The 13310-nt window shown below is 42.0% G+C and overlaps 1 protein-coding gene across 1 annotated transcript; it reads right to left on the reverse strand.

The window, feature by feature from the left end:
* Positions 1-33: 33 nt before the first annotated feature.
* On the reverse strand, positions 34-11957 carry IAR1 (ZIP metal ion transporter family). The gene is made up of 11 exons (XM_048706278.2): positions 11543-11957; positions 11362-11445; positions 11229-11278; positions 10118-10169; positions 8999-9103; positions 8414-8670; positions 4678-4854; positions 4432-4539; positions 3157-3258; positions 3034-3078; positions 34-391 (listed from the first exon to the last, which is right to left on the reverse strand). Exons 1-11 carry the CDS (start codon positions 11892-11894, stop codon positions 239-241), a joined length of 1485 nt encoding a protein of 494 aa, XP_048562235.1. The 5' UTR covers positions 11895-11957; the 3' UTR covers positions 34-238.
* Between the last annotated feature and the right edge of the window lie 1353 nt (positions 11958-13310).

The raw sequence follows: 13310 nt of genomic DNA on the forward strand, positions 1-13310 counted from the left end.
GAGATGCACTAATTATGATCACAAGATTCAAGGTTGCATAAAGTTTACAAGGCCTATATTAAATTATCGATGATACTAGTGATGCAAGTGAAGTTAATTTAGTCGGCAACAAAGTTCTGCTATTTTTTTGAGCCACAATATCGACAGAAATCATATTCTCGGCTGTAGTTGAAAATTTCACCAGACTATAATGTAAGTGCATCTCAGCGCTAAAGCTACAGAGAAGTGGATGCCCAAATCATTCTACCAAAGATATGCCAAGAGCGACCAGCATTCCCATTGTCAGGAAAATCAACTGACACATCGAGTTGCTTGGCGTAGTTTTCTGATCGTGCATCTGTGGGAGAACTCCGGCAACAGCAATGTAAATAAAACCACCAGCAGTAAATCCCTGTAGAAGTATGAATACCAGGTACCGAATCAGCTATAATAGCACACAAAGTAAACATTACTTATATTAACTACTCCATCCGATCCAAAATAAGTGTTGCAGTTTTGAACTAAGGTTGAACTGCGACACTTATTATGGATCGGAGGGAGTAATGATGTAATATGGATGGAAGCTAATTTGGTTGTGTGTGGAACTTGGGCGTCCCAAAAGAAGGAAGATTATATCCTATCAAGATCTATGAACGAGGCATTAGATGGTTTGCGTTGTGTAGAAAGTAGAAACAGCTTTAATAGAAAACCTAGCATGGTGACCCGCACATTAGCACAGCTAAATTTCCTATCGCGGCATCTTTTTAAAAAATCTCCATACTCCAGAACAAATTTTGGCCATTATGTTTCATATGAACATGCTTGCAAAAAGTTACACATGATAGTATCAGAAATCCATGACGAATAAAATGATAGCGTCCCCTGTACATGATCCTCAAACATTCTCTCCTCGCCACGCTTATTGTAGATTGTTTTCTCTAATGATGCCCTGTACATCAGTTCTCTTACGGGTTCTCAAAGGTTTGTATTGGGTTTCATCTCTAGCCTACCCCAACTTGCTTGGGACAGAAAGCTTTGTTGTTCTGGGCATGGCCTCTCCTATGGGTTGCTAGAAAGTTATAACTATTAGTTTGTATTCATTATTAATTTATGTAACATTCTGTATTCCTATTTCACTGACACATGTCAACAGTTACTTGTACTCCTTACTAGCCAACTCCAACAACTTGTATTACATACTTTGACATAATTTATTTCCTCCAACCTTGGATGTTGCATGGGAGCAATATATAGGTTCATTCGTATGATATGCCGCTTGCACATGCATCGCATTCATCTTCCCAACTAAGCTTGGTGTGCCTTCTTAACACAATCAAGACAGAAGCCAGGCAATGGGCAATGGCTGGTGCAAGGGGCCTCGCGGCGTTGCTTCCGACAATGTCGGTGTCAAGCGTGTAGAGGCGTCATGTTCTAATCACCGCCGAGTGTTGCCCTTAGGGCTTGTACAAACTTTTCTTTCTACAATGCATTGAAAAGCAAGGCTTTTGCATTTTCTCAAGTAAAAAAAAAATCCGATTATTTGTAGATCTACACCTGGTTGTATGGCGCTGAGTGTTGGCCGACTAAAAGGCGACATGTTCAACAGTTAGGTGTGACAGAGATGCACATGTTGAGATGGATGTGTGGCCACACAAGGAAGGACCTAGTCCGGAATGATGATATACGAGATAGAGTTGGGGTAGCACCAATTGAAGAGAAGCTTGTCCAACATCGTCTGAGATGGTTTGGGCATATTCAGTGCAGGCCTCCAGAAGCGCCTAGCGGATGGCTAAAGCGTGCCGGTTGCTACACCTAGTTGTACACGCACATACTACTTGATTCTTACAAATTTGCGATTCCACCCATACCTTTACCTCAATGGCGTAGCTTCGACTGTGCCAGACACCCCCCCCCCCCCCCCCCCCACACACACACACAACACATGACGATATGGCCCAAGCTCCAGCACTGCCTTAGCTCGACTCTTTTCTTTTGTACTCATGTTGACATCATCCCCATCATATTTGAATCTATGTATATGTCGATACATCTACCTATTTCATGCCGCCTATTGATACATCTGAGGCATGATGTATTGATATCCACTGTCTCTACATACTTAAATAGTACTGAATGGAAATAAAAAGAATACTTGACACTTCAGTTTTAGATTAAATTAATGTACAATTGTTTACTCTTAAATTTACTTATTTGTGACCTTAATATGGAGTACATATGGAAATAAATTTGCTATATATATTTAAATTCAAATTTTCATGTGTAAGAGAGTTGTATTTTCAACCTGCCTAATAAATTTTTATCTACTATTCCCTGATCTGAAATAATGCAACAGTATCATTCTTGCATACTAAATCAACTTTTTTACGCATTACTGATCAAACTTTAAAACATTGACTACACGCTCAGTTATGCACCTTGCATTTTCAAACCAAGGGACTGTTTTAGTAGATTTATACTTTTATCTATTTAATTAATACAATATGACCAGATCTAGTACAACTAAAATACTACCTCCGTTCCTAAATATAAGTCTTTTTAGAGATTCCACTACGGACTACTACGAAGTAAAATGGGTGAATCTATACTCTAAACATGTCCGTAGTGGAATCTCTAAAAGGACCTATATTTAGGAACGGAGGGAATACATATGATTTGCCTGATTCACATTCTATAGGAAGTACTTTCTCTGTAACTTTTTAGAGTCCATGACAGTGTCAAAAAACATCTTATATTAAGTTACAGAGGGAATAGATACTAAGCAAATAAGTGAAATCATTTGTTGATCAGCGGTGATGTCACTGCTTGCATATGTTATGGACTGATTTGGATGGACTTCGGTCACTGCCAATTCGGATACAAATACTGGTGTATTACATAGTGGGTTTAAGCTCATATGTAGGTACATTGATTTCTAAATCTAAGCCATTCAAATTGATGATCGATGGACTTAGATAATTCAGTCCATGTGGAAGCACATGCTGACTCGTTTGCCTTCCGTTTTAATAATAAAATAATAATATATAGATAACTTACCTCAATCAAAGAGGAATGTCCTGGATCCGTTCCCAACGACAGTGCCTATACATGAGGTAGAAAATTAGGGACTCAATCCAGAATGATAATTTTATTTCGGGAGAGGATAGAACAAGAACTTACCAGTGCTGTCCCACCCAGAGCAACCAGCGCAGAGAGAAAGTTGAAAAACAGGGCTTTAGTTACGGTGAATCCTGAGCGAACCAGAATCCCAAAATCCCCAATCTAAACAAAGAGATGAGAAGTTTATCATCAACCAGCAGTATCATTTTTCGTGTAATTCAATAAAACTGTTCAGCTCAGAAAAAAGGTTAATTCAAATAAAGTAGGACGCGTTTATCTGGGGAATGTTCGCTAGGGGCGAATTGCCAGCGAACACCCCACTTGCCATGCCGGAATAAATAAAATTGAAATGCGTTTTTTAGGGAAATGCCATGTACGGAAGGTGAAATTGACATGTATAGGAAAGAATTGCCGGCGATTTAAAAAAAAATTGCCATCCACGTGATCTGGATCCAATGGCTGTGGGGGCGTTCGCTGGGACTGCCTTCCCAGTGAACGTTCGCCCATTAGCATTTCCAATAAAGTATCCGACATGCTACACGTAAGCAAACAACAAGCATCACTGAAGATAATCTAACTAATCCGGTTGTAACAAACCAAGATTCATTTCCCAACTATGGAGAGCTTACAGAATAGAGATCCAAAGTTACAAGCATAGCATAATAATACTATAATAATATATGAAAATCTAAATTCCACGTGACACATTAGCTATTCATTCATATATCATGACCAATATTTTCACTCCAGCAGAACTTCCTGAGCGACCAGCATGCAAAAAGAGTTCATATATTTATGTGATCTCCAATTTTCACATGATACCACGGCAAAGTATATTCTAAAAAGATAAAAATCATTATTAGTCACAGATAAGAAAGATTAGATGTGATACTGGATTCTTATCTTCTGGATCAGATGCACTTGGATAGAGAATATCACAAAATTGCTAGAACAGCAGAACATGAACTGCCTCATGATCTTAGGGCACAAAGCCACAAACTACTTGTGGTCCCGGAACCGGTAACCAGATTGACACATCAGTACATCACACCATGTCTAAGCTAGCATTTCCAAACAGTCTTGGTCACGCTTGACATTTTGTGTCAATGTGAGGTTCCATTTTGTGTCAATGTGAGGTTCCAAGACTTCCCTCTCCTCTTGGTACCAGTGAAAGTAGCAGCTGCTCATGGTCTAACATACTGAACCAATGCCAAATATGTGTTTTAACTAATACCACGTAACAATGCAAAAAAAAAAAAGTAACACTGGTAGGAGGCAAGAGGAGAGAATACTGTAAGTTAGATCTGAAATCAGTTACTTGAGGAGGAAGGTAACCTCTTGAGGAAGTTCATGAGCGAGCAGAAATAAAGTTCTAGACCATCCTCCAACAGAACCATGTAGCAGAAAAGCACTTCCAAGAGCCATCCCATCAGTGAAGTTATGCTGCATTAATCACATACTTATTTTCTGAAATTCCATCAAATCAAACCTAGTAAAGCTGAAAAATCTAATATACAATCAGACTGCACGCGCAAGACAAAAACATAAAAATAGCTGTGAGTATTCAGATCATAGACTTACAACACCATCTGAGAAAAGATTGAGGTAGCCAAACACGAGGTTGGAGTTTGAAACAGAGGGATCTTCACTCGATAATGTTTTGCCAGGGGCAGGATTAGTTTCAGAATTGATAGGCTCTCTGTCGGTGGCACCAGGCACCACGTCCAAACCTGATCTCTGTGATCCTAAAACGGCTTCCTGTGAATAATACAAAAAGTTTTCACTAAAACAGTAGGGATGACAGACTAGTTACAGTAGAAATTACCAAAATATTAATTTAGTTTCACTGCTACATTTGCTATTTTATCTCTTTTATTTATTGATGTGGTCAGTATGTAGATTGTTACCACAGCTGTGGCACACCACAGTTTTGTGTGTCATGGTGCACCTTTCACAAATATATCATTTGGCATGCTTTCAGGGCGACTTGACAGCCACAAAAGGTTATTGTTGTGTTCGCACAAACATACTTGTCTTTAGCAGAACCTAGTGTCCTTCAATTTTTGGAATGCACTAATTTTATTTCCCAGCTAACCAAGTTTCCACACTTTACAGGCATGTTTTCCATCCAAGGCCATTTTTTTTCACAAATTTCGACAACTATTGTACTTCGTAAATGTAAATGAACTATACAAGGAAAAAAGCAGATGTTGCACACCTGGGTGGGGGCACTATATTTGAGATATGTTTTGCCATATTCAAGTTGTACCAAAAAATTTAAAACAAATCATGCATGTCCATCAGGTGCTAAGGGTGTGTTTGATTCCAATCACCAAGTGGAATGGCATGGGTCGGACCCGTGACCGGCCTCGCTCCCGAACGCACCAATACCTCCAAATCAGAGGAATCACACGGAACCGGTTGCTCTCTTTCCTCACACTCCACCAAAACCATGCCGCGTCTCCTCTCTCAGGTCACCTCCCCCTCGTCTCTCCCTTCCCTCCCTCTGCTCTCTCACAGCCGCAACGCTCCCATCTGGGTAGCGGACCGGGCAGCAACCGACGGGGGCCGGTGGTTGCTGGCGGCGGCCTGGCCTGCAGAGGGGCGGCTGCAGTTTTCTGGCGACGACCAGATCTTCCAGGGAGCGGCGACGGCCTGATCTGCTGGTGGGCGGCGGCTTGATCTGCTGGCGCGGCGGCTTGATCTGCTGGTGGGCGACGGCGGACTGACTTGCCGGTGAGTGGGCGGCCGATTTGTTTGGGGCGGTGGCTGACCTGCTGCCCTGCTGGTGGCAACAACCTGGCTGGTAGCGACACGCATGGACCTGGGAAGAGGAGCCAGGTGTGCTGTTGTTCGTCAGAGACTAGCAGGCGAGCAACTTCTGGTCCTTCCTCCGATCTGAAGCTTTACTTCAGTAGACTAATGGAGGCAGAGGAGCAGTGGCAGATGGCTAATGGCAACCAGCCAACGAGTTCATTAGCTCTTAATCATTAATCATTGAGGAGTTTGACCGTGGCTTTGGTGCAAGAGGAAATAACAACAACAACAACAACAACAACAACAACAACAAAGCCTTTAGTCCCAAACAAGTTGGGGTAGGCTAGAGGTGAAACCCATAAGATCTCGCAATCAACTCATGGCTCTGGTACATGGATAGCAAGCTTCCACGCACCCCTGTCCATAGCTAGCTCTTTGGTGATACTCCAATCCTTCAGGTCTCTCTTAACGGACTCTTCACATGTCAAATTCGGTCTACCCCGCCCTCTCTTGACATTCTCCGCACGCTTTAGCCGTCCGCTATGCACTGGAGCTTCTGGAGGCCTGCGCTGAATATGCCCAAACCATCTCAGACGATGTTGGACAAGCTTCTCTTCAATTGGTGCCACCCCAACTCTATCTCGTATATCATCATTCCGGACTCGATCCTTCCTCATGTGGCCACACATCCATCTCACATACGCATCTCCGCCACACCTAACTGTTGAACATGTCGCCTTTTAGTCAGCCAACACTTAGCACCATACAACATTGCGGGTCGAACCGCCGTCCTGTAGAACTTGCCTTTTAGCTTTTGTGGCACTCTCTTGTCACAGAGAATGCCAGAAGCTTGGTGCCACTTCATCCATCCGGCTTTGATTCGATGGTTCACATCTTCATCAATACCCCCATCCTCCTGTAGCATTGACCCCAAATACCGAAAGGTGTCCTTCCGAGGTACCACCTGGCCATCAAGGCTAACCTCCTCCTCACACCTAGTAGCACTGAAACCGCATATCATGTACTCGGTTTTAGTTCTACTAAGCCTAAACCCTTTCGATTCCAAGGTTTGTCTCCATAACTCTAACTTCCTATTTACCCCATGTCGTCAACTAGCACCACATCATCCGCAAAGAGCATACACCATGGGATATCTCCTTGTATATCCCTTGTGACCTCATCCATCACCAATGCAAAAAGATAAGGGCTCAAAGCTGACCCCTGATGCAGTCCTATCTTAATCGGGAAGTCATCGGTGTCGACATCACTTGTTCGAACACTTGTCACAACATTATCGTACATGTCCTTGATGAGGGTAATGTACTTTGCTGGGACCTTGTGTTTCTCCAAGGCCCACCACATGACATACCGCGGTATCTTATCATAGGCCTTCTCCAAGTCAATGAACACCATATGCAAGTCCTTCTTTTGCTCCCTATATATCTCCATAAGTTATCGTACCAAGAAAATGGCTTCCATGGTCGACCTCCCAGGCATGAAACCAAACTGATTTTTGGTCACGCTTGTCATTCTTCTTAAGCGGTGCTCAATGACTCTCTCCCATAGCTTCATTGTATGGCTCATCAGCTTAATTCCACGGTAATTACTACAACTCTGAACATCCCCCTTGTTCTTGAAGATTGGTACTAATATACTCCGTCTCCATTCTCCTGGCATCTTGTTTGCCCGAAAAATGAGGTTGAAAAGCTTGGTTAGCCATACTATCGCTATGTCCCCGAGACCTTTCCACACCTCAATGGGGATACAATCAAGGCCCATCGCCTTGCCTCCTTTCATCCTTTTTAAAGCCACCTTGACCTCAGACTCCTGGATTCGCCGCACAAAACGCATGCTGGTCTCATCAAAGGAGTCGTCGAGTTCAATGGTAGAACTCTCATTCTCCCCATTGAACAGCTTGTCGAAGTACTCCCGCCATCTATGCTTAATCTCCTCGTCCTTCACCAAGAGGAGATAGTTGTAGATATTTCTGATGTCATTTTTATTATGCTTTGTTAATGTACCTTGTCAAAATGAACCAATGCCATTATGTTCCATCCCTCCAACCAAACAGTGAAATGTAACCATTCCATTCCATGTATTGTCTCCAAACAAACACAGGAACGGAACCGACCCATTCCAGTGGAATGGAATCATGACATTCCATTCCACTTCGTTCCGCAACCAAACACACCCTAACATGTCCACATGAAAATTTTGGTACCAAAACATGAATGCATGTGCCCTTAAAAAATTGGTGCAGCTTGCATAGTAAATAGTATGATATGCAAGGTGCATCAATTTGTTTGTTTCTCACATGATGCATATGATTCAAATTTTGCAAGTGTGTATGTCATCTCATAATGTCCATTCAAGATTTTTTTTCCATCCTTTTTCATAACATTTTGAATTGGAAAACACATACGCGGAATATAGGGTGCAACGCTGCACAGGTGGAGATCAGCATTTCCACACACAGGTACCCATGTAATGATAAGACTTGAAGGCTTAGGAGAACATATTGCATACCTTCAGAATTTATATCAACTAGAATTAGGTATACCTTAGTAGCATTTGACTCTTGCTCATTTTCAGCATCTATCATTTTTCCAGTTGCGCCATCATGCAAAGAATTTTGTTGCACTTGATCTGTGTCTTTACCCTCATCGTCACTTTTTATGTGACCCGACTTGGCCTTATCACTAATGTCTTGTCGCTTATGATGGTGATGATGGTGCCCATGGCTATGACCCCCCCTTTGAGAATTGTCCTCAACGTACCTCACAATCTTCTCGACAATAAAGAACAATACAATTCCAACTGCATGAAATGGTTGGATGTTTCGAGGAATATTGCATAGAAGCATGGAAAAAGAAAAGAGATTAGCAATTGAGTTATAAAATGATTAACAATGTCATCACTATATTTACATTTGTTCAGTAACATGCAGCAATGATTAATTCCTAACAAAACTGAGCAATCACATACTAAGAAATAATAAGATAAAATTGGTAGGCCTTATGGCATGTCAACATTGATTATCCTGAAAACAAAATTCCGACTTCTATAAATAATTGGTAGGCCTTTTGGCATGTTAACCTTAAGGGAAAACACTGTTTGATATAGGTATGTAAAAGGTAATACTCACATAAAATAGACAAGCCAACAGAAAGATCTTTCAGGGAGTGTGCATGTGACTGCTCATGAGCATGATCATGATCCTCATGATTGTGTGAATGAGAGTGCCCTCCACCTGTATACCCAATGAAACATAAAATGAGGAACAAATAAGAGTGCGGCTGAGACAGATTAGCACCACAAATGGTGTAAGAGTACTGCAGGTACAAAGGTCAGAAACATGCCAAAAAAAAAGGTTCAAGAAAAATGCATTACTTCGGGCATGTCTGAAACACTAGAGTTTCTCCGGATTTCTCAGGAAATGATATAATTCAAGCAGAAATGTCCTATAACATTCAAGGTTCCAAACAAGACCGCTGCTAGGTGTACAGTTTTTGTCCAAACTTTAATATCAGCATGACAAACAAATGATGCTATTACATGTTAGCTGAAGTGCAATACTTCAGTCCCGTATAAACTCTTAACAATCAGGGGAAAGGGTTAAAAAAATGTTAATCATGCCCTAGATCCTACAAATAAAAGATATCGATATCAAGTAGATGGTTCAGTTTTAGTTTCCTAACAGAGTGCACACATCGGATAATTTGTTTGCGAGCTACTATGCTTCTATTTGGCATACAAACAAAATATCTTTAGCGAGCAAACCATTTATCAACATTGCGCATCTACCCACCTGCTATACAGCACGATACCTCCTTTACCAGCATACATACAGGGAACAATATATAACAGCCATTAAAAACTGATAGGGAGGCTGACATGCAGCTACAGTTATCATGGAAACAATATGCTAAGTTACCTCCGTAGAGTTTTTGAGCTCTTTGTTTTTGGGGCTTTTCTTCTCCCTTTGCTTTTTGTTTCGGCTAGGCTGCTCTTTGCTTTAGTTTTTGTTCTGGTTTGAGTTTGTTCTGTAAACCTCACATCATTTCAACGCTTTCTTCTTCTAATACAAAATAACATGCTGTGCGGTGTGCGGTCGAGAAAATGTTAAGTTGCTAACTGGTGGCAATTGATATTGATAATGAGTAGATCAACTATTAGTGCACACAAATTCTGACTTTCTGAGATGCATGACAACGAAGGCATGAAACAAAAACATAAGAACAAAAGACATAAAATGCATCAATACCAAAAGCATGAGGCAGTTGATGAAGGAATGAATCTCCAAGCATTGCGCCTGCCTACAAAACATCATAAACAAAACGACAAAAATTCTGTTATTGATTATTCAACAGCAGCTCAGTGAGGAACCTAGAGAAAATTATAAAAGCAAAACAAATACTTGATATGATAAACAAAGAAATTCAATAAGTGTGATGCATAATGTCATCTCAGATTCTTTGTTAGATTAATTTTTGTTGAGGCGAAGTGGTTTTACAGTATTCCTGTGGCGCACACAGTACGTTGTGGGCTGTATTTGCCCGTACATGTGCGGTTCGAGGGGACCATACCTGAGCAGCCAGTTCCCTTAGACGCGTCACCCCTGGTTTCCTTAAAGGGAACTGTGCAACTACCAAAGAAGGAGTCCAAGGCTTGCACGTCAAGGTCAAGATGAAGGATGGCGGCCACCGACCAAGACCCTTATATAAGGGTATACCCACAAGACGATTAGGAGGGGTCTTCGACCACTCCAAAAACCCTAGAATAGTAAGATAGGGCTTTCGTAGATCCGATCTTTGGCATTCTGCCTAGATCGTCCACCTCCGTCTTATTCGGCGACTCGATCCTCAACTCGCCAGATACACCACTGTGCACCTCCACTGTAATCCCTCTGATATAATCTCATGTAAGCAGGAGTAGGGTTATTACTCGCCACGCGAGGACCCAAACCTAGGTAAACTTGTCCCCCGTGTCCATCTGGTAACCTAAGGTGATGTCCCTCTGTCATACAAATCTATGTACATCCACCGCATTGCTGTTAGGTACATCACGGAACACCATCAACAGCTAGCGCCGACCGGTGGGAGCCTCAAACTACTAGATCGGATCTACGGACCTATCCTATCTTCAAACTTCCTCTCCATCATCTCCACCAACGCAATCATCTTTTCGACCTTCATCGATATCATCGGCTCCGTCGGGCTGGTGCGTCAACCCAACCATGCCGTTTTACCAGCCAACACATCTAATCTTCCCAATGTGGTCATCACAGTCCACTTTGACCAAGCCATCGCCCATCTATTAGCTAGCTTAATATTAGTCTTTAAGAAAGTTCTAACAACTGCAAGTTCTGCACCTACCCCAAACACTGCAAGTGCATCCACAACGGCCTTCGACGGTTTCCCCTGAACTGCAAAATTCAAATAAAAAACAGTCAAAATGCGAACACTTACTCAGAAGAATGGTTGCCATGGATCAGAGCAGGGAACTCACACAAGATTACTGGGAGGAGGATGAGGCAGACGAGCGACGCCATGCTAACCAGCAGCGAGCACCCCATCGCTCTCAGCCACACGCCTGCCAAATCCCCGAAATTATCAGTGGTGTCGTGGCGTAGCACGCCTAGAAATCACACATTCCGCAGAAAGTATACAGAGCAGGTGAAAATCCTGACCCATGGGTGTTGACTCTGGCTGGAAATCGCGGTGGATGTGGTCGTGGTGGTGATCATGGTGGTGATGGTGGTCGTGGTCGAAGCCCTCGAGCTCGAGATCCGCCTCCTCGGCCAGTTCCTCGGGAAGCAGCCGCTGGATCTCGTCGCGGTGATGGTGGCTGTGGTGGTGGTGGTGCTCGTGATTGGAATCGTCGAGGGCGCCCCCGCAGCTGTGCCCGTGGTCATGGTGCTCGTGGGGCTCCTCGTCGTGGCCGCCGTGGAAGGGGCATGAGGACGCGGAGGAATCCCCGTGCCCAGCCGCGGCGGCGAGGAGGGCGGCCAGGAGCAGCAGGGAGAGGAGACGGCAGAGCATTGCGACCAGAGAGAGCGTTGGGGCCTCGCGGAGGCTTCTCTTTTGCCGCTGCTTGGGCCTTTGCTGGGCATGTACGCGGGATAACGTATCCAGTGCACCATGATCCTAAAAAAAAACATATCCAGTGCACCATGATTATCAAAAACAAAAAACATATACAGTGTATCGGCCCAACTGGTGCAGATACAGAACGGAACATAGAGTTGGTTGAAAGTATGCACGTAGATGGATTGCTAGAACAATCGCAATAAATCTCTCATTACTATATATAAAAATGTTCGCGAATATGCAAAAAAACGCCGACTCAGAAAATGTTCACGAATTCAAAATATTCATGAATTAAGAAAAGTGTTCCTCAAATTTTAAAAGATGTTCAAGAATTGAAAAAACGTTCCCCAAATTTCAACATAGTTCATGAATTTGATAAAAAAAAATCCCATATTTCAAAAATATGTGATATGCTTCAATCTAATTCACCCTTTTTATTTTAAGAAACAAGCAATTATGTGATATGTTCACGGATCACACCTTTCAATCATTTCAGTAATCGAGAGCATTAAAAGTGATATGGACATGATAAAATTTACAATCAGACAGATAAATGTGAAACTGAAATATGTGTTTCACATATTTCCCAATCATGCGGATCAAAGAAATGCTCCTTTTGAACGTAATTCGCGTCTGAGTCCAGGCTCATATACACCCGATGAACATTAAATTCAAAACAAATAGTAAAAAATTTAAAAAATATATGGATTTTTTTGGCATCGAAGATGCTCCAACTAATTTTAAAAATATATTAAATTTGCCACCCTCGCGCCAACATAAATTGCCATAAAAAGATTTGATTTGCCATGCTTAAAAAATTTGACGTCAAATTTTTAACATTATCGTAAAAAAACATGCATGAGAAACTAAAGTTTTTGAAATTATAGCAATTTTTTGTGGAAAAAATGTCATGGCAAATATACACACTATTCAGCTGGACCACATCAGTGTCTCTAACTCCAGCAAAATCAACATCCTTGGCAAGCATGTCATCCCTAGTTATTGACATTCAATCTGTACTCCACAGCAAACAATATGGATGCTACATAACCAATGAAAATCCTCCACTCAACAACAAACAACACCGCAAAAAACCCCACTCTACATCAAACAACATGCACTGAGAGGAAAATTTGCGAAATGTCCACGAAACTATCAAAACATGGATGCTACATACTACTCCCTCAGTCTCAAAATTTGTGTCTTAGATTTGTCTAGATACGGACTAAAACATGACTTGATACGTCCATATTTAGATAAATTTGATACGTCTCCAACGTATCTATAATTTTTGATTGTTTCATGCTATTATATTATCTGTTTTGGATGTTTAATGGGCTTTAATATACACTTTTATATTATTTTGGG

Source organism: Triticum urartu, chromosome 3A, assembly GCF_056163025.1.
Source record: "Triticum urartu cultivar PI428250 chromosome 3A, HENAU_Tu73, whole genome shotgun sequence".
Classification (NCBI taxonomy): Eukaryota; Viridiplantae; Streptophyta; class Magnoliopsida; order Poales; family Poaceae; genus Triticum; species Triticum urartu.